General features: G+C 32.9%; 1 protein-coding gene across 1 annotated transcript in view; it reads left to right on the forward strand.

Annotated features, from left to right (window-relative positions):
* The window catches only part of LOC127721548 (wnt inhibitory factor 1-like), a 43,925-nt gene that overhangs the window by 10,686 nt on the left and 10,002 nt on the right, over nucleotides 1-23,237 (forward strand). The window contains exons 3-4 of the mRNA XM_052228317.1: nucleotides 12,415-12,517; nucleotides 22,959-23,102. Of these exons, the coding sequence (XP_052084277.1) occupies nucleotides 12,415-12,517; nucleotides 22,959-23,102 (247 nt within the window). The remainder of the gene's footprint in view (nucleotides 1-12,414; nucleotides 12,518-22,958; nucleotides 23,103-23,237) is intronic.

The raw sequence follows: 23,237 nt of genomic DNA on the forward strand, positions 1-23,237 counted from the left end.
CCACTAATCCGGTATTAAACTCCGGTCAAAATTTTGTTGATACGTGAATTTACAATGTTTTTCATCTTTATCTTCTTACACTGATTTTAATCCCTGAACTGACTTCGTTTATCTTTAGATTTTATATCTTTGTCATCGCAAATAGAATATCTGATTTTTTAGTATCAAATTTTATATTTATTATATTTCGTCGCATAACGTTTAAAAAACAAATAAGCACCTGCACGTTAAGCCCATGATAATCTGTCCAAAGAAATCTCATTAAGTTCTTGGGAGTACGTGTTCATCTTGTAAAATTTTCAGTGGGAATAGTTCAAAAGACACTAACATTTTCTTGAATATTTTTCTGTACAATGGAAAAAGTAAACAGCAAGTAGAGGTTTTATCAATCTTTTATAATTTAATTTGAGTCCGCCAATTAATAAACAGAAGAGAAGATATACATTTATTTTTTAATCATGATTACTCACCACTATACTAAAAGCTAGGCGGATTGTGTACAAGGAAGAAATCCGTACATTGAATGTAAGAGTAACAATCTTAGTAAAACTTTGCCACCCCTTTGCATATGTACAAAAATCATTTTTACTCTCTGCCTTAAAAATCACATTCATTTGGGTTATCAAAATAAGCATGATTATTCATCACTCGTGTACAAGGGAGAACAAGTACATTGAAAATATGGTAAAAATTTAGTTAAACTTAGCCACCCTTGTGCATATGTACAAAAATCTTGTTTACTCTCTACCTTTAAAATCCCTATAAGTTGATTATGATTATTGACAACTGCTTGAATGTGTGTTACGTACAAGGAAGAAATCCGTACATTAACAGTCATAGTAAAAAAGACTTAATTCAACGTAGTAACCCCTGTGCATTTGTATAAAATTCGTTTTCGATCTCTACCTTAAATGCCCCCTAGAAGTTGAGTGATGTAACTATGCATGAATTTTTACAACTACTAGAAGTTGTGTCGCGTACAAGGAAGAAACCGTAGATTGAGAGTTATGGTACCCCTCCCCCACTTCCCCTTGTGAATATAAACAAAATTCGTTTCCGTTATCTAACTTGAAAACCCCTAGAAGTTAATTGAGTAATGAAACGTCCCATGATTATTCCCCACCACAAGAAGGTGTGTCGCGTGTAAGGAAGAAAACCTTACGTAGAGAGTCATGGTAAAAAATTATTTAACCTTAGTCACCCCTGTGCACATGAACAAAAATAGTTTACGCTCTTTACTTTAAAACCCCTTGGAATATAGGGATGAATAAGTGGTGCATTGGTAACATTTCTGCCTCCCGTGGGTAAAAGATACGTTTAAATTGAGTAACCCTGATTACGTCTAAAATTGCATCACAAATCAATTTATACTTATTTACTCGAACTTGGCCCTCTGTGGCACTCATCACTTGCTTCTTATTATTCAATAAAGTCCGTAAAGCAAGTTTGTTTTGATGACTATTTGCGCGTGACAATGACAAGTCAAGAAACTTGGCAGTGGTTGTCTTTCGTTAAAACTTAATGTGTTTGTCCTTTTGTAGCTTGCTGTTCGGTGTGAGCCAAGGCTCCGTGTTGAAGGCCACACTTTGACCTATAATGGTTTACTTTTACAAATTGTGACTTGAATGGAGAGTTGTCTCATTGGCACTCATACCACATCTTCTTATATCTATTGTCCTTAAGAAAATAAAGTGTCGGTGATCGTTTATTCTTGAAGAACGCACTATGCTGACCGCTAACTGAAAAAATAGAGGATATACTTGGTCGCTCTCTAAACAACATATACCCAAAATCTCTTATTGATTTTATGAATGTTAAAAGAAACGTCAAACATATGGCAAACCTTGTAATAGATCTTCACTATTTGATAACAGATCAATCAATTACGGAACGTACTAAATATCTATTTAAACGTCTTTTTATTAATCAATCCGTATGAGAGTCCGATTTTCAAAGTTTGCAAAATAGAGAGTTCGATGAAAATTTAAAGAACCAAATATTGATTTCAAAGAAAAAGAAGGAAAACGACATTGCCACTGTGGCTTTTCGTTTCTTAATGCTTGTCTTCTTTTTGTCTTATGCTTTATTTACTTTTCCTCATGCAGATTCTTACGGTAAATAAAGAAAGAATCAGCACGAGGAAATGTAAATAAAGCATAATAAATGCCAAGGAAATTTGACAGAATGTTCTATATCTATACTGTGATCTACATGTACACGCGTTTCATATATAATCTGGATCATTCATAAAAGAAATATCTCAGTATATATGTTAATATCATACTTTCATTCAGTTCATTAGTGTACACGGTTTTCGCATGGTTCGTCGTCAAGTTAAAGAGATATTCCAATCTATAGCCTTGTGTATCTTTGCCTGAAGGTCTGCTCTTAATTAAACCTCTGATTCAATAAGTAATGCAGTGGCATCTACATCTGGGAAATAATCCGCACAAATTGGTGTTAGGGATCGAATGATTTTGTCGCAGGTCTACATTGTACTTGTGACTTTCATATGAAGGACAGCAATACAAGCGTTTTCATTTAGATATGTTGAGTAAGTGTAGGGAGTTTATGCAATGAATATACTCATATTCTTTCTCCTCATTTCAATTTATAACCATGAAATTTACACAACGTTTTAACCTAGGGAACATTGCAATTTCAGCACTAAATAAAGCCTAGACAAGATTTTTGGCAACTTTATAAAATATTATTAATAATAAAACAGCCACAACTGTCATTTGAAAAAATAACACATAAAATTATGCTCCAGAATAAATCAACGTTGACTGTTTGAAATAGTTAAAATAGCATCACCGTCAATCAACAGCAGAAGCATTTACGAATATTATGATACACGAAAGAACAGTCAATCACCGCCGAACTTCACAGGCGTGTGTACCTATGGGCATTATAACGAGCGTATTGCAAAAAATGTACCCGTGGCTCTTTAGGAAGAAACTCAACTAAAATATTGTGTCATCGGGTTTAGCTTCAATAGATGATATAAAAGTTTTAAAACACCTACTTGATGTCTGACATTTATGCCAACTCGTTTGTTTAAAAACCTACAACTGTATTTTGGTATCTTGACATTGCATTAGGATCCAGAATCGGATATGAATATAACGAAAATACATCATATGGTGTTATGTATCATCTATATGTCCATCTTGTGTGATTCAAATTTGAATGTTGTAAACACTATAATAAAAGATAAATATTAGTTGGCAAATATTAACAAGTCAACACTTTAAATACTGGGAACATGATTTAAGTCCAGAGAAATATGATATTGCTTTAATCTGTTTAAATTAGTCAGTATGTAAGATTTTAATGCAGTTTACATAAAATATTGACAGAAAAATAAAGAATGTTATCTTCTTATAATGTTTTATTAATTGAAAAATTGAATAAATAAAGTATTGACTTGGAAGATTCTCAAAATGAAAACAACCGCAAGTTTTAAAGGGGATCGCCAAAGTAAATAAAACAGTCTATAATATACTGCGTTTTTTCAACGATGTAACTTGGCTTACAATTGTAGCATGGTAAAGTTATTGGCGTGAATACTGTAATTCAGTTATTGTCGTTGGTTGCTGTCTGTTATAACTGTTTGTGTTTATTTTTTTTGTCAAAAATCAGGTCGTCGTTTTTTCTCTCGAATGAATTAATTCAGATTTTGTCATAGCGGAGTATACAGAATACGTGTTTTAAGGCCATACGGTGACCTATAATTACTTATATCCAAGTTATTTGGACTTTGTTGGATATTTGTCTCATTGGCAATCATACCACATCTCCTTATTTTATATTGTACACAAAAAAAATACGTATATGCAAGAATTGCAAGAGATTCATTCTTTCCCTGGCAAACATATCGTTTTGATTTCTATATTAAATATTTTCGATACCATGTCTTTACGCCGGAACTTATGACATTTTATTGATTGTTGTTTCTAAACGTCCAGTAACAAATACAACACAACAGTAGTATTTATTGGTGGGGAAACTACAGAGAGCAGAATGACTCTTCTTGGTGGATTGTTTGTTTATAAACATTTCATTCATATTCAGACAAACATTTAATCCCTTATGTAGGCTCTTCAATGTATATCGACTGTGATGAAGGTCGAGAAATTCATCCTAGATAGAAATTTGATCTTGCAATAGGTTACATACGTCCAATCAAAGACTCGTTCGTTTCAAGGATTCTTAAACGTGCACTCTTCCTACTCGAGACAACGATTTAACGTCTTTATATTCTGACTGGTGGTGACTGTGTATTTATATATCACACAGAGTCAAACGGACGCCCCTGTTTACTGCCAGATGGGAGAAGTCCAAGTGACCATATTTTATACTCTCAGTTATTTTAACGGACATTGGTGTACATTTGTAATACGTATTTAAATAAACATGATAAAGCGGTCACTGACATGATTTAAATTGAACTCAAATAGCATGTACATGTACGCACTATGGTATTGTTTATCTATTTACGTGGTTCTATAAAATTATCTTTAAGTAAAAGTAAATGTATGATGCACATAAAATTTTGCATACATCATCTAAAAGATAATGAACTATTCTAATTTTAAAGGATAAAAGAAATAACACGCACATGCATTGTGTCATGAATTTTTTTAAATATTATTGTTTTGCAAACCGTTTGTTGTGTGCATTCTGCGCAAATGTCCATCTTTCTTAAGAAGTTTCATTTAATCATACTTAATATAAGTAAAAAAAAAGACTTATTTTTCAACTTTTTTCAATGTTAATGCAACATGTCTTTGGTGTGTTCAAAAATCTAACGAAAATGTGTGACTGTTGCAAGGAAACAGTGGATTATAAGGGTATAAAGTAGTTAAAAATTCTCCATTGCATACAGTTCATATTTTATTTCTATGTGATGATTGTTGATAAAAAAATATTGAAGACTGATGTTCATCTAAAGAAGCGTAGAGACATTGCGTCACCGCGAACAAAATGAATTGACATTGCTTATATGATATAATCTCAGTTCCAGACGAAGTCCATGCTTAATCTCAAAGATAACAAATAAATCTTTACGTGAGTTTGTCTTTGATCGTTACTGCGTTGTAATTTACGAACTTTAAAACAAATTTTATTATTGTCTAGTTCTGATATATTCTGATCTTGAATGGTGATTTCATTAATTAATTTTTTTTTTATTTTTATTTTAATAGAGAAAATCTTTATTTTTAGCCTAAGATTATGTCGGTGATTTTGATTTTTTAAACATGAACAAAAGTGTTAGTAAGAACGTCAATAGTGATGTTTTAAGATTAATTTTGTTGGTTATTCTCACAATAGTTAATTACTGTAACAATCTATCTATTTTACTTTAGTATTTTTATTTGTCCACTTTTAATCAAACGTATATAAATGTTATCACATGTAAACAAGCTATTATAAATCAACATCACATAGACAATGGGCATAGGACATTTGAGCGAAAATAAAAAATTGCACATAGGATTTTCAAATAGGACGTTTGAGCGAAATTTCCTGTGATACTTTTATATGAATTCAGAAAATATTTTTTAAAAGTAAGAAAAAAGAGTAAGTTTTGAAAATAGATATATTTTATTTGATTTTACACCCGAGTAATTCGACAGGTTCTGACTAGTTTATGGTAGTGTAGTCCTAAGTTGATCTCTACTTACCAATCTATTCAACTATACTTCATGTGCAATGCAAAAGTGAAGTGTCCCTTGGCACTAGAGATCTTAATACTAATACATGTACATGTTAAAATGGATATGATTTTGACCAAGACTAACAAAGGAAAAAACAGCCTTGTTTGTGACAGTTTCCGATATATAGTGGACTAAACGCTAAAAAGAAAAACGTAAAGCCGATGATAATATAGCTCAACGTCCTTCGAAAATTATCCGTACCGAGTTAGAGGACATGGATGAGGCAAACCTAAAATCTGAAGACGTTAGCAGCGTTTCAAAGGCTATATATAGAAAGAGATTAAATCTCACCCTGCACTTCCAAAATCTAGAGAGAAAACGCACGAATCTTTAACAAAGATGAATATTGAGACAAATAGATTTGAAAATTTTGTACAGTTTAATGATGAACAAACGAATGGAAGAGATACTCCTTCGTCATCATTCTTATTTTTTTTCTGTCAAATGTCCTATGTTTATTTTTATTTTCGCTCAAATGTCCTAAAATGTCGGCGATCAAACGTCCTTTTTTATCGCTCAAATGTCCATTGCCGATAGACAATACGATTGTCAAAATGTACATTTCAACGTCATTATTATCATTCATAAGTAATATATTATTCCGATTATCAAAAATAAACAATCGGCAGAAATGCTTTTTTTAATCAAATAAATTTAGTAAATTTAATATGCATAAAAGGAAAACAAAAATACCGAACTCCAAGGTAAATTAAAAAAGGGTGAAGTCCATAAAAACTTGACAAATTCGAGAATTGGACTTTATAAACCAACGGATCGAGTGGAAAACAACTAACATATTCCTGACTTGGTATGTGCATTTTCTTAAGAAAATTATGGGTTAAACCTGGTTTTATAGCTTGCTAAACCTCCCACTTGTATGACAGTTGTTTAAAGTTCCGTTATGTTGACATAATTTGGTGAGCAACCCAAACAGACATAATAGGTTAATGTGACAATAATTGGGACCCAGCAGCCAAAACTGTGTAAACAAACATCACAGACATACAACACACTTTTTTTGTTTTTGAAAACAGACAGTGCCATTAAAGCAATAGTAAAAAAATTGATAATTTTCATCGGTTTTTGCAAAGCATATATGCATTTTTTACTTGCATATACTGTCATTGAAATAACCCGACACATTCAGTTTTATGTACATGTAACAGTCATAAGGAATTTAATAATTACATCTCCCATTGAGTATTATACCGAAAGGTTGCCGAGTGGTCTAAGTAGTCCATCTACTGTATCACTAGGGTTATTACTTCGAATCCCGCACGTGGGAATACAAATTGGCCGCAACAGAGTAGCCACTCGTGCGGAAATTGTGTTTAACACCAAAAATCCATTATATTTTCTAAACACTCATTTAAAACCCTTGTGCCACCCTTTTTAAAGTACAGTGTAAATAAAATGTTTTTAGTTGAGATGGATTCCTAAAGTTCGGTTCAAAATCTTTTCTCATGAAACTGTTGCTATTGGATTTCTCCTCTACAAAAATAGCATCATATCGGGTGTTGTATAAAATTGAGAAATACAGTACAACGGTCCTCACATAAGTTGTTAAAATGCCCATGTCATCAGGTTAATTTACCGTTATTGCTTCATTCTAATTTTTAATCATTCACCTCTCATTCTCGTACATATGCTAACATTAGGAATAGATAATAAGTATTGATAAAATCTACGCAATCTTTAGAGACTTCCACAGAAATCCATAAAGTAATTTAACGTGAATTCCTTTGGTTTCTCAGAACATTACTCTGTATTAAAATATAGAGAGTCTCAGACTGATGGCAAAATGTAGTCGATCCGTATAATTTAGCAGACATGTACCATACTTAAGGAGATCTGACCCTAACGTCTTTAGGGGATGTTCTTGACTGTTTATAAAGTAAATAGGTTAAGACTCCCATGAAAAAGAGTGTGTTGTTATGAGATTAAAGTGTCAATTTAATTATGAAGTCATTAAGTTTCATCTTCAAATTGCATACCTAAAGTGCAATGCCGTTTTATAAATAAATTTAATTTTACTCTAAAATAAATAAATAATTAATCGCTTTTTAGAGAAAAAAAAACTTGAAATTCATTGATGTAATGGTTGAGATGTATACTATCAGATAATTTACAAATCTCTGATAACTGAGAGTGGAGATGCTTAAATAATCAAGATAGCTTATAATGAAAGTGAATTTTGGAAATTATGCAAGTAAATTTATATACTTGAACTTAATTATTGCAAATAGGTATTTGTATTTCATTTTTTTTTTATTCAATTAAACTTATTCACGAAGACAAACTTGCAATAAATAATCAACTCCAGATCATCGGACGGTTTTTTGTTTACAACGGATGATAAAATCACTGCACAGAATAAAATTAACAAAGACACATGTATTAACTGATGAGTGCTGTCCCCTGGCATGCTACCCCCAAACGATCAGATATGAGACAGATTTTTCAGCCTCTCAGAAAAATTCAATGACATCATACTGGCGCATGCGAGGCAAAAAGGTGATATGTGGGGGGAGACAAAATATCTGTGACAATTAGAAAGCCATTACACCAAACAACTGATAGATAAATGATCTTATATTCAGCTTTAATATGATCTGTTCTCAACATTGTCATGAAGTCTAGTAATTGATGTCATATCAACTGATTTCATATTTACAGGTTATAAGTACTTTAAGCTTGGTTTCAATTACTACAAACATTCTTGATACAGTAAAGTATATTATTGTTTTAAATGTTCTTTTGTATTTGTTATCCTCAAATCTATCATAACGTCATTAGAGAGTTTAAGCGCTTGAAAGATTAAAACAAAATTAGAAAAACTGACAACGCCATGGCAAAAAAAAACAACTAAAAGACAAACAACAATACACAAATCACCAAGATCGAGAAAACTAAAAACTGAGCAACACGAACCCCACCAAAACCGAGGGTGATCTCAGGTGCTCCGGAAGGGTAAACAGATTCTGCTACACATTTGGCTAACGTCGTGTTGGTGAGATTTTAGAAACAGGTTTTAACAGCTTTACATGCTTATGTACCTGTCAAAAGTCATGAAACTCGTTAGTGTTACTTTATACAAAATGTGCTTTTTTCTTGTGCTTTGGGTTTTTTTAATTTAAAGAATTTGGTGTTGATGACATTTCTTAATAGTTCGTCTTCAATCTATTGACACGTTTTAAGAATAAGAGCTCGCCATGTTATACAGAAACCTGTTTTTGTTGAAGACTGAAGGTCGAACTCTAGATGTTTATTAGTTATCTGTGTTTGGTTACTGTCTCATTACTGCATGTAAAATGTCTTGCATTCATATCTGTAATAGATAGTACCATATCAAAACTAAAAGGAAGAAAGGAGTGTATCGATCAACTGACATCTATAAGTATAGGAAGTTTTGTGTATGAATAATGGTTTAACGCACCATGTTCCTGGGGAAAATATTATATTCATAAATGTAAAACATGAATTCATTTCTTCATATTTTCCATTCATGAAGTATCCTTATTATTGTTTTTGTTTTTGTTTTTTTTTTAATTTTAAGGTTTTGCTTTTTCAATAAACATGGAATAACCACATACATGATGCTTGGGGATTTTAAAACAACTATTATAGTGAAATTAAAATTGTTTTTGGCAAGCCGTTTTACTATTTATTCTAACTTCAAGATATCTAATGAACTTTATAAGATATGTCATATAGTTTATAAGATATCTTATATAGTTTATAAGATATCTTATTAAGAAGGGATATAGTTACGATACTGTTGTCAGGTCATTAAAGATTGCATATTATGGCTTTAATATTGATTCACTTATATCGGTGTTTTACTTCTTTGCATCGGAATTAAACATATTTATTTTAAAACCAGTTGTTGGCATGACACGGGTTATGTTCTTCTCATATATTTTATGATGGTATAATACTAAACCCCTAACAGGAGGGATTGTGCCTGATATTCATATGATGAAGACATAATCTTTCAAACAGTTTAATTGAGGTCTGGAGCTGGCATGTCAGTAACTGCTAGTAGTCTGTTGTTATGTATGTATTATTGTCATTTTGTTTATTTTCTTTTGTTTCCTTTTATGACATCGGACTCGGACTTCTTTTAAACTGAGTTTTACTGTGCGTACTGTTGTGCGTTTGTTTTTTCTACATTGGCTAGAGGTATAGGGGGAGGGTTGAGATCTCAAAAAACATGTTTAACCCCGCCGCATTTTTGCGCCTGTCCCAAGTCAGAAGCCTCTGGCCTTTGTTAGTCTTGTATCATTTTTAATTTTAGTTTCTTGTGTATAATTTGGAGTTTAGTATGACGTCCATTATCACTGAACTAGTATACATATTTGTTAAGGGGCCAGCTGAAGGACGCCTCCGGGTGCGGGAGTTTCTCGCTGCATTGCAGACCCATTGGTGGCCTTCGGCTGTTGTCTGCTCTATGGTTGGGTTGTTGTCTCTTTGACACATTCCCCATTTCCATTCTCAATTTTATAAGATATCTTTTATAGTTTATAAGATATCTTATATAGTTTATAAGATATCTTATATAGTTTATAAGATATCTCATATAATTATAAGATATCTCTTATAATTTTCTTTATGAGATATCTTATATAGTTTATAAGATGTCTCATATAGTTTATAAGATATCTCATATTATGTCTTTATAAGATATACAGTATATAAGATATCTTATAAAGTATATAAGATATCTTATAAAGTATATACGATATCTTATAAAGTATATAAGATATCTTATAAAGTTTATAAGATATATAAAATATCTAATAAAAACTAGATTATATAAGATATCTTATATCTTATATAAGATATCTTATATCTTATATGAGATATCTCGAATTTTGAACAAATAGTAAAACGGCTTGCCAAACGGCCTGCCATAATTGTTTGTTCAAACAAAGAAAAAGAAGAGCATTGCTTATTTCGATTTGATCTGAATATATGTATGAAATATTTGTCACTGGACGTTAAGTACGCAAAAATAAAATCAATCAATACATTGCAATTGTGTATGACAATTTAAGATATCTTGAGTAGTAGACATATTTGATATCAGTTTTCGAAGAAGATCTAAATCATCTAAGGCCAGCTTTGTTTGAGGAAGTTGCAATCATATATTTAGTGTAATAACAAAGTTATCAAACTTGCATAATTCATAAATTACATTTAAATTTTACCAGAGGCTTGTTAAAATCAAAGTCTTCTTGGCGGAGGCAAAGTTAAAAATTAGACGAGTTGCTTAGCAAAGTTAGCATGATCTGTATATAACTTATATTGAAACGTCGTTTATTACAATCTTATTAAAGTATCTATCTCATCTCCGTTTTATTCATTTTCTTTTAATAAACTATTTCATTTTTGTATTGTCATCAATACTGATACCTGCATACAAAAAATCACCTCGTATTGAAATTAATAATAGCAAATCTGCATCGTCTGCAGATAAATGGTTGCTATTCTATGAAAATAGAATAATTGCCAATTTAACTTTCTTAACATAGTATCAGAGTGCTATTTATGTCAGTATACGAAAATTTAAAACGAATAGCAAAATGAAAGTGACCAAATGTTGACTATGCGGTATGAGTTTTGCTCATGGTTAAAGGCCGTACGTTGACCAATAGTTGTTAGCTTCTGTGTCATTTTGTCCCTGGTGGAGAGTTGTCTAATTGGCAATCAAATCCCCTTTTTTTTATTTTTAAATATACACACAATCGAACAAGATTTTTATCAAAATCCAGATGGCTTGTTACAAATTTAAAAGTTATCAGCTTACTTAACAACCATGCAAAAAGTATTAAAAAGTTGATTTTTACATTCATTCTTAATTTCCAAGTGTAAGAAAAACGTCATCTCCAATGACTGATAAGTAATTGTACTATGAAAGGCATATACATGTATCAGACAAATTATTAGTGTGTATAATATGTCTACTTGATGTCATTGATTTGATATGAAAAGTAAAAAATTGCTTCAATGAATACCCTGGCCTGGTAAGAACTGAAAATAAATAATCTTGTAATAAAATGCAGGAATTAGTTGATAACAAAAATGAAAATAATAAAAAGAAAAAAGCATACGTAGCAACAGATGAAAATAGATATTTAATCTTTTAAAAATCTCTTGCTCCCCTCATAAATATCAAATGATAGTCGCCTTTTGTATACTATTTTTGTATGTATATATTGGCGGATCTATAGGGGAGAGGGTCCCGGGGGTTGTAACCCTCCGTTGTTTGGAATTTATTTTACATTTATATGAAGTAAAACAAATAAGGTTGGAATTCCCCTTTTTTAAGTGATCCCCTCAGTCCCGTTTTAAAGTTCTGTATCCGCATCTTGTAGTAATGCATTTTTTTTCATTTTTTTTTCAAAATTTATTTTTTCTGGTGTCGATTCCACTGTGCATACCTTAAGGGACAGACCCGCAAAGTATTGTAATTTTAAAATGTTTTGTTTGCCTACCGAGAATATTAGATATCTGCTGATTTTCGAGTTTAAAGTTTTCAATTTTCTTCACTACCAATCATACTTCTAGTAAGTAATCTATGATCATTTTTACAAAACAAACTATTTGAAGACCAAGCACTTTTATCTTTCAACTATTATTACTGCCTTGAAAAAAGTTGTACTTAATGCATATTTTTTTATTATTTCAGTTTACTTATTGGTTTGATGAGCTGAGAACACTAGACGTTAAGTTATTGTACACCCCACTTCTAAGCATTCCGACATCTGGTGTAATCCCCGGTGGACCTAGCAGTAAGTATACCTTGTTAGCACGTGCACCAAAACAACCCTTAACTCCAATGTAAACATGCTTTGTGAAATACATTACATATGTAGAAATGGTATTCATTTGAAAAGTGAAACTTGACATTTCTATATTATGTTTTGACTAATTGGTCAAAAGATTGTTCAGTGTCTAATCAGTTTCAACATGTTACTATTATAGCTGTAGGAACCGATTAGCAGTGATAAAAGCTGAAGGATTTGCAATTAACAGGTATGCACTAAAAAGACCGTAAAATTCTTCGATCGTTATCTGAAATAGATTTGATATATATTGTCATCATATAAATAATATGAGTTTATTTTACAATTAAAATTCCCAAATGTAAAATCGAAAACGGATAATTTGGTTGTCGACAATCAATATGTAATTTGATTATAACCATTATCTATCATAACTTCCAAATCTTAGGACTACATATAACTCGCTATAAATAATGCTTACTAATTGATTTATACTGCTATAGCTGAGATTAGCTAAATGAAAAATAAGAACGATATAGGGAAGAGATCATTCATGACAAAAGTTAAATTTGCAGTTGTTGTCAATTGTCTGTAAAGTATGCAATATTGAATCTTACGATGTGAGTTGCAGTGCTGTTGATTATTTTACAATAGAAAATTGATTATTGGTATATTGTCTTATGTGCATTTTCCTTTGTCCGTTTTATATTACAGAAATTGTTCCATAAAATATTTTCATAAAATTGGTAAACTGAAGTAATATTTTTTTCTTATAATATTATGTCAATTAAATGTATTGCTGTCGTATAAACAAATATCTTTGCATCCTACAGCATTAACTTCAACTTACGTTCGGAAGGCTAATCTTGCAGATGTATAAAAGGTCAAAATGTCGGTATGGTTATTTAACTTGCAATGAGCATTGCTAACCTTTTCACTGGCACAAACAAACTGAACAAACCTACATCAATGGTATAAAAGATTTTGAATTTTACTATTGGAATTCTATAACGCGTGCAAGTTGAAAAGTACAATTTTTTTTATCAAACTCTTGATAAAATATTTTATAAATTGGTAGCGATTTCTAGATTTTAATTTTCTATTAACCAATTTTTTTACAAAACAGTCCTAATAAATTTATTTCATAATTTTTTGGTAAAATGCTTTTTTCCGAACGCACATTCAACTTCCTTAATATTTCTAGAATAGAAAAGAATCATATTTATTTAGCACCCTGATTTTAGCAAATAACAGGAGAAAGTTATTCATACAAAAGGGACATTCAAATTCATAATTCGAAAATAAACTGACAACGCCATGGCAAATAATGAAAAAGACAATAAAGACTATACAAAACACAACATAGAAAACTAAAGACTGAGCAACACAAACCCCAAGAAAAACCGGGGGTGATCTCAAGTGATCCGGAAGGGTAAGCAGATCCTGCTCCACATGTGGCATTCGTGTTGCTGTTGTAAGTACAAACCTGGTGATAAGTCTAATTCGGTACGTCACATTCGGGGGTGGGGGTGGGGGGGGGGGGGGGGAGAGACAACGGGATTGTGGTTACTACAATTGGAACATATCGTCTTCATCTGTGAAACAAATATTCCGTAACGGTCAAACAACTCTTGATGGCGTCCGTAAAATTTTCGAAGGGATGACTTCAACTTAACCATTTACAAATGTTGTGTGAAATCGATATCATCAAGATGCTCAATGTTTTATTGACAACACATGTTTTACGTGTGATGGGCGTTATTTTTTTAAAAAGACAATCAATATTCTATGTGTACCAGTTGTGCTTATCTTAATTCTCGCCTATTGGTTCTTTTAATTTGTTCGGGAAAAAAACAGACCTTAAACAGGAACTTTTAAAAAAAAGAATGAAGCTTGCACAATTTAAAATTTTAAATCCGCTGAATAGTTGAGACTATGAATTTAAATGTGATAACCTCTAGTTAAATAATTCAAATTTTAAGGACTTCGATATCTTACATCTACAAATTTTCCATGATGGTATTATAGATGAAAAACTAAAATTGACCACAAGATGAATATCTGTCGCAGATGACCAGGAATGTTTTATTTGTAAGAGCCAAAATCACGACCCCCTTTTAGACAACACGCCTTTTTACTGGATATTTTACATATCATGAGAACACGACGGGTGCCAATAGTTGATGGGAGGAGTTGGCCTCCGTTTTGATCAGAATATGCGTATCTTAGTCTATGATAATCATTCTGTATTTTGTTTTATAGACTTTTTCCGTCTTTTTTTTCTTTTTTTAACATGGTTTATAGAGTACCCTTTTGTAGCTAGTACTTAACTGTATTATTGATAATTCGCTATTCAAATTACCCACTAACCTCTCGTCCTACGGAATAAGAAAGTTGAAATGTATTCTTCTATTTATAAAATAATAGTGATATTGAATAAAACATATATCTTTATAATTAGCCGATGTCTGATTCTTTGCCAATTGTTAGAATAAACGGCTTTGTGATGAGTCTGTAAATCTATTATGGTAACACAATATACTTACTCTAAATCATTAACTCTGGTTTCTGCTGAGTGTGTTTGTTTTAGTTATGCAGTTATTTAATTTTGGGGTTTCCAATAATTCGAAGAAAAGGAAATGTTTATATAATGATTAGAGTGTAACCTTTGCGGATTGGTATATGTCGGTGAAACAAAAGGAAGGCTAAATAAACGTATGTGCGGCCATAGATCAGACATCAACAACAATGCAAGCGACATTGTTTACCAGCATTTTAACCAGCCTGATCATTCAATCCTTTGTATGCAAGTTCGCATCATCGAAAAAATACACCACAGGACTAACAATCCTCATCTTGCAACACCTCTCCGAGCTCGGTGAATGTGATGAACATTTTCAACTCTACTCCTCGACGTAGACGCAGTCATGGTCATCGTCATTATACGTCACCTACTCTCCATGATGTCTCTATTAATGACCATTTATACAAAACCGTTAGGTATTCATCACATTCGCACGAAGCTTTGTTCATTACCCCTTTCAAAACTTCATTCTCTGTACAACTTATGTTTGGAAACCACTGTTACAAACCCTCATTCAAACCAATACAAACTTACGCCTATCATTTCGGATATTGCAAGTCACAGACTTTTCAAACCAGTTCGCATTGGAAAAGATGAAAAGGAGAAAAGATCCTTTCTTAAACTTTCCTTTGCCAACAAAGGTCTCGATGCCATCAACTTGGGCCATATCCTTCATCATAAATCAGTTCACTCGAAAATACCTCCCTATTTTAAAGATCAGTCTGTACCTATAATTTCTTATACCTATACCAATATACCAAACCAATTGCAACTAAAATTTTCAATTACAAACACGTGTTGCAGGCTCTCAATATTGACGACTTCAAGTCTGAACCTCCTGATTGCACCTGTGCTAGTTCCCCATTCATATATAATCCGGCTGGCCACGTTATTACTGGTGACCTAAACATTGTCAATAACACTTCTATGCGAAATGTGTTATCCAAAGGCCCGAAATATTGTGAGCCTAAATCCATCAATTGGAAACACAACTTCAAAATACTAATGGATTCAGTCGAGGATTATGCCAGGCAATGGGTTAAACGCGAGCTCTTTCTAAGTTATTAACATCAATTTCATCAGCAATCAAAACCGGGCTTCAAAGTTATTGTGAATCTACCTATTCTAGAGGTAGCGTGAATCAGATGTGGATACTGAAAAAACCCAAAGATCTTTTGCATACAATCTAACTCTTTCATCTTGCAATATTATTAAAACATTTGAGTTTTCTACACTTTTACACAAGTATTCCCCATTCCAAACTAAAAGACAAATTGAAAGAGTTGGTCCTACTTTGTTTCATAAAAAAAAGATTGGCCAACGTAGATAAAAGTATCTTGTCTCAGGGAGGGATAAATCCTACTTAGTAAAAAATCACTCTGATTCAAAAAAAAAATTCTCTGAAACTGACATTGTCAAGATGCTTGTTTTTTTGATTGACAACATATTTGTTACGTTTGTGGGACGTGTTTTTCAACAAACAATCGGCATTTCCATGGGAACCAACTGTGCCCGTCTTCTTGCCGACTTGTTCCTTTATTCACATGAGTCTGACTTAATACAGGAACTTCTTAGGAAGAAAGAAAAGAAGTTAACAGTATCCTTTAACTTTACTTACCGCTGCATAGATGATGTTCTCTCACTAAATAATACAAAATTTGGTAACTATGTTGAACGCATCTATCCATTCAAACTTGAGATAAAGGATACAACAGATACAATTAAGTCTGCCTCATATATTGACTTAGATCAAGAAATTGACAATGAGGGTCGGTTGAAAACAAAACTTTACGACAAAAGAGATGAGTTCAGCAAAATTCTAACAGCGCTTGCATACGGAGTATATATCTCCCAGTTGATACGATATTCCAGGGCGTGTATTTCCTATCATGATATATTTCGTTGATAGAGGGTTGCTGCTTACAAGGAAGCTATTAAACCGAGAGTTCCAAGTGGTCACTTCGTAAATTTTCTAACGCCGTCACGAGTTGGTTGACCGTTATGGAATATCCGTTTCACAGATGAAAGCGGATATGTTCCAAATGTCGTAACTACAATCCCGTCCCCTTTCACCCGAATGTGACATACTAAATTTGACTTATTACTGGGTTTGTACTAACATGAGCAACACGACGGGTGCCACATATGGAGCAGGATCTGCTTACCCTTCCGGAGCACTTGAGATCACCCCCAGTTTTTGATGGGGTTCGTGTTGCTCAGTCTTTAGTTTTCCATGTTGTGTTTTGTGTACTGTGGTTTGTCTTTTTCTTTTTTAGCCATGGCGTTGTCAGTTTATTTTCGACTTATCAGTTTGAATTTCCCTTTGGTATCTTTCGCCTCTCTTATATAATTGACGCTAAAAAAAAACTGACTTTAAATGCATGTATTTTTATGTTGCTTTTGTTATTCATTTTTCAGTTACATTGGTGCGGGGAATTGGGGTGAAGGAGTGGGAGGGGTGGAGATTATTCACAAACTATCCACACGTTACATTGGTTGATACATGTAGTCTCTGTTAAATCTAGTCACAAGTCGCATGAACTCTTAGATTGGCATACGCTTTAGACGATGTGTTGAAGTTGAAGTATTTTTCTTTGTTTTTGTTTGTTTGTGAGTGTGTTTTTTATTTCGTGTTTTTCTTTTTTATTGTTTGATTGTATTAGCTGCTGTCCCGTAAACGTATACCATATACCTAACTCTTTTTTAGTCACATTTGACACTTTAAAATGTTCATAATCCGCTTATTGGCCATTTTTTAAAGTCTGCAACATAAGTTGACTTACGTACTTTGACCTATAATGGTTTACTTTTACAAATTGTAACTCGGATGTAGAGTTGTCTCATAGGCACTCATACCACATCTTCTTATATCTATTTACATCAAGAAATTGACAATGAGGGTCGGTTGAATTCAAAACTTTACGACAAAACAAAAGATTTCACCTTCCCAATTTTTTATCATGATTTCTTTGATAGGGCATTGTTGCTTTCAAGAGATCTATTATTCCAAGTGTTCAAAGTGGTGAAGTTGAAATAATCCTTTCGAAAATTTAACGGACGCCATCACAAATCGGTTAACCGTTATGGAATATCTGTTTCACAGATGTCGACGAATATGTTCCAATTGTCGTACCCAAAATTTCCTCTTTTCCTCGAATGTGACCTACAGAATTATACTAATCACCTGGTTTGTACTTGCATGAGAAACACAATGGGGGCCACATGCGGAGCAGAATCTGCAGTTACACTTCCGGAACAATTGAGATCACTCCAAGTGGTTTAGGTGGAGTTCGAGCTGCTAAGACTTCTGTTTTCTATGTAGTGTTTTGTGTACTATTGTTTGTCGTTTGGTCGTTTTTCGTTTTTTGCCATGGCATTGTCAGTTCAATATCCAATTATGAGTTTGAATATCCCTTTGATTTCTTACTATTTATTTAAAAGTATAATTCCAACTTCAGCCCGCATGACACGTTTATATATCTAATTATGCCATATCTTGCATTCCTCGAGACGAAAAATATGAAAAGGGTGTAGAATCCAAAAGACTAACACAGATCAACCAAAATTTTCTAAAGCTTTAAAAAGGGTTGATACCTTTCTATCGTTCTATATTGCCGACCGTGCAAGACTCTCGTGGGTAGTCAAGGTCGTTAACCCCCCCTCCTCATCGTCGTCTTTCTAACACTTCCTCTTTCAAATTCCATCAGTGAACTACCAAAAAGTACACAGAAAAAACATGTATACAATAAATCAGTAGGTCGTTGCCACTGCTGTTGGCCGTTTCGTCCCCGTAGGTATCACCAGCACTGTTGTCAGCACTCTCCCAGGCACAGATGGCCTAAATCAGATTTGGCCTAACGTTTTAGAGTTTCAGTGCTCTTCGTGATTGAATTTGTTTACTAACTGTTTTGGTTCGAGTACCACTGATTAGTCTTCTATATACTTAACTCGTGTCTTGCGTAATTAATTTTAAGCATGGTGTCTTTGGTGAGTTTTGTTTATCCATGGACAACATTAAACCACAGGATTACATATTCTTTATATAAAAGTACAGCTGAGTCTAGAAATACAGAAACAGATAACTTGCATCAAATATAAAATTGGAATGATTTTGCTCATTTTTGAAGGGCCCTATAGTTGTTTATATCCTCTCCCTTTAGTTTCTGGTGGATGATTGTCTCATTTGGTAATCCCCATTTCCATTCTCAATTTTATTTACCAAATCTCCTTATTTTTTGTAATGATCGTTTATTGACCATAACATAATTGTGATCTTATCACATTTCTTCTTGGGGGGAAATGCAACCAGTCTTATTAGTAATATAAAATGTCTCACTAAAATATAGCACTACTATAATTCAACAGGAATAAAAATTCCTCATTTCTTTCATTCATTTTCCGCACATTTTTCTCATTGTTAACATTATAGTACAACACGCCCTGTCTACCACATGAATTTTCCTGTAAACATAAAAATATTTTGATGAGATACCTTTAACATTTAGTTCTACAAAAAATGGTACATCATTATCTTAGTAAATTATAGGAATGCAAGTTATTGTTTGTGATACCATATCATCTAGGAATTTTTCTGACATTTATACAATGTAATTTGTCTAAACAACATTATTTTAACATGCTTTCTACATCATCTTCTTAATAACACTTATGTAATGCTTTGTTAAAGGTTGTCAGTTTTATAGCTTAAATTTCTGCTTGAAAAAAAGCCTCTTTGAAGATTTCTGAATAAATTGACCATTTAAAGGTTAATGTTCTAGGATTCATGGGAATTAAATTTTGACTCTCTTGTTGCAAAGGGCCATGTGAGCGTTATTTTTAAATGTGTAAGTTTGAAATATATTTTTTTGCTGACATCCTCAAGACAACCTGAGGAATAACAAGTTTACATAATTGGTCCTTTCAACACCTTAATATCAACACTCAGCTCGTGGCTACACCCCGTTGTTTTTCGTCTTGTATCATTAGCATTTTCTAATGAGAATAAATAACAGCATTTTACAATTTCTTGAGAAGCGATCAACTTTACAAATAAGATTCCTTTTGTGTTACCTGTTCAACGTGTTTCTCGTCTAGCATGTAATGGTTACTGTGATTTTTTCAAAAGTGTATTTTATATTTTTGACAAATGGTGTACAGAAAAGGGGACTATGTTGAGTTGGTTTTGGGTTTGGAATTGGGGTGGTGACTGACTCCACGGTTGGTGGGTTGGAGAGGTGAACCATAAAAACTATACCTTAATCACTCAACATTTTGTTAGCCTGCAAACACTGACTCCACGGTTGGTGGGTTGGAGAGGTGAACCATAAAAACTATACCTTTATCACTCAACATTTTGTTTCTGATAATTTAGTTCATAAGGCGATTTTCATTGTAAATCTTAATGCATTTTTTCTTTAACGAATTGGTTTTAATAATTCACAAAAATTTTTTTTTTATTTCTTTGTTAAAAATATATTGCGATACTGTAATTAGACCTATAAGTCGAAGAAAGACTGACAGCACCAATGCCCCCCCCCCCCCCCCCCCAAAAATCACGAACGAACCACCGACAGTCCATCAAACACTACATCAAAATATTATCATTATCTTTGACACATCTCCATCAAAATCATGATGTCTCGGGTAAAACGTTCGAAGAAATAACCGCAACTTTACCATTAAGAATCATTGATTCAATAGCTTCTTTGTCGGTAGCAATGTTATTCAATGCAACCGTCTCCGGTTGTAGTCGAGGATAAGGCGTTTGGATTTAAAGACGATTGCATTTTGCAATTAAGGACGAAAACATTTATTTTTTCTCACAATAATTAAAGCAATCTCAATATTAATAGTATTGGATAATTATCATCATTTTAAAGTAATATTTGACATCTTGGCTGTTTAATAAGTTGGGTGCATGTCCATTGCTGAAGGCTATACATGTTGATCTAAAGATGATTATATGTTATGAAGATGCTGTCACCATATGCTCTTTCATTGATAGTATTTCAGTTATTTACAAAATCCGAGGGGAGTCGGTGGCCGAGTAGTCTAAGAAGTCGATCAAGAGAGAAAAAAAAGTTGTCGAACTACTGAATCACTAGCCTGCAAACACTGAGGTTGTGAGTTCGAGTGTTCGACTCCAATCTTAAATGACTAGGATGGTCAGTTTTCCTTCCGAAGGTCGGTGGTTCTCTCCATTGAATCCGGCTTCCTCCACCCCCCCCCCCCCCCCCCCCCAAAAAAAGAGAAAAAAACGCCACAAAATAGCACAATAGTGCTGAAAGTGGCGTTAAACACCAATCAATCAATCAATTTACAAAATCCGTATTATAGATACATTTTATTGCGAATGGATAATGTAAAAGATAGAAAAAAATAGCTTGTGCATTATAACACAAGTATTAACAGACAGAAATGAATTCTACAGGAAGCGAATAGTTTTTCGCAAAAAAGTTAAAGTTAAACAAGAATTCTTTTTAAAAAAATGCATTTATGCATATAAATAAAGCCATGCAATTGAGAGGGCAATTTGCAGCCAAACAAAATTCTGGATAAACTTCCAATCTGTTGGATGACATTGTCGTCGTTCTTTTACTTCCATTATTCGCTAGTTTTAACAATTAAACCAACTTCAACTTTAGTACTATTATCAGTCAATGTATTTTCTGAGATGTTAAATGCTTAAGTAAAGGCAGTCAATGTTACGGCCGTTGTTTGTGTATTAATATTATAAAGTCGTACAATGTTTCAAATTGCCTCTCGTTTTTCAAAGACGAAAGCATTTTTTGTTAGATAGTGCCGTCATCACTCATATTAATCATAAACTGTATTAAAGTTATTAGAATGAATAATATGCTATATAACAATTTAAATTAAAGATCGGAAATTGCGTCATTAACGCGTGCCTCAATGTAGAGATACCTGTTACTGAAAGTTCAAGAATCTTTGATTATTATCTAACATAAGATAATGAATTTCAATGTTAAAAAAATTATCAGACAGTATTAGAATTATTACAATGATATTGCTGCACCTACAGTTTTATTATAAGTAAGAGCAGCTGTTTCGCTTCTCTCCACCGTCTGTTTAATCAAACATCTGACTTCTTCAGAAGAAACAAATTGTGGTGTCGATTTACTTTTAATTATTACACATGCTGAACATTGACAAGTTGATATCTATTTGACGCTGTGGTGATGAAAGTAAGATTTCAGCAAAACATTAGTTTTCGGTAAATAATCCACACTTCATTTCAATACTTATTACATGAACGAAAGACGAAAGATTGCATTGATAAGTGAACCATTGCAAAGTGCAAGCATAACCACATACCAGCATTTTCAAACATTACGTCTAACAAACGAACGATGATGATGACGGATTGGTGTTTAACGTCCAGTGGCAAATATAACATGCATATCAGGATGAGAACATGTTAATGTGATATTAATAAGATCCCTGTTTTGTACTAGACCGACACGCTGCGTCAGAATTTAACGTGTTCATAAGGTAGCAGTCTAGAAGAAGACGTTTCATCCTACCCAGACACATTATTCAGACTCCTCTTTTACTCCTAAATGCTGCATGTAGCACAGAAGCAGCGAAATAGAAGCTTATACTGCATGAATTATGCTGCCATAAGATTACATCACAATTTTGCAATATTTCACCCTTAAAGAAATACAAAATGTAGTGTCATCGAAACTCCTTCTATACTGTTTTATTTAAGTAAACTATATAAATACTTTTCGAAATTTTTGGGTAAAAAAATAATAACAAAAAACATCAAAAGGAAACTCCTTCTTCGATAAATGAGGTTTTGTTCTGTCATTGTATTCATGGTGTGCTTTTGTTTTACAGTTTTTCAAATATCCATACCATGTACGGGTAAAGAAGATGGTATATCAACATTGATATTAGGTCTACAAATATTCACCGACAAAGGTAGACCAATTAAAGGATCCCCAATGAAGCTAACTTTGAAGAAAAAATGTGATGCTTTCGGTAAGAATATTTCATGTTAGTTATATCCCATTTAAAATTTTCTATTCTGTTGATATTACGGAATATTATGCTGTATAAGCATATGTTGTTCGTAATAATAATGTCTGATCACAAATGCAACTGTGTAAACAAATT

Source organism: Mytilus californianus, unplaced genomic scaffold (assembly GCF_021869535.1).
Source record: "Mytilus californianus isolate M0D057914Y unplaced genomic scaffold, xbMytCali1.0.p SCAF_1, whole genome shotgun sequence".
Taxonomy (NCBI): domain Eukaryota; kingdom Metazoa; phylum Mollusca; class Bivalvia; order Mytilida; family Mytilidae; genus Mytilus; species Mytilus californianus.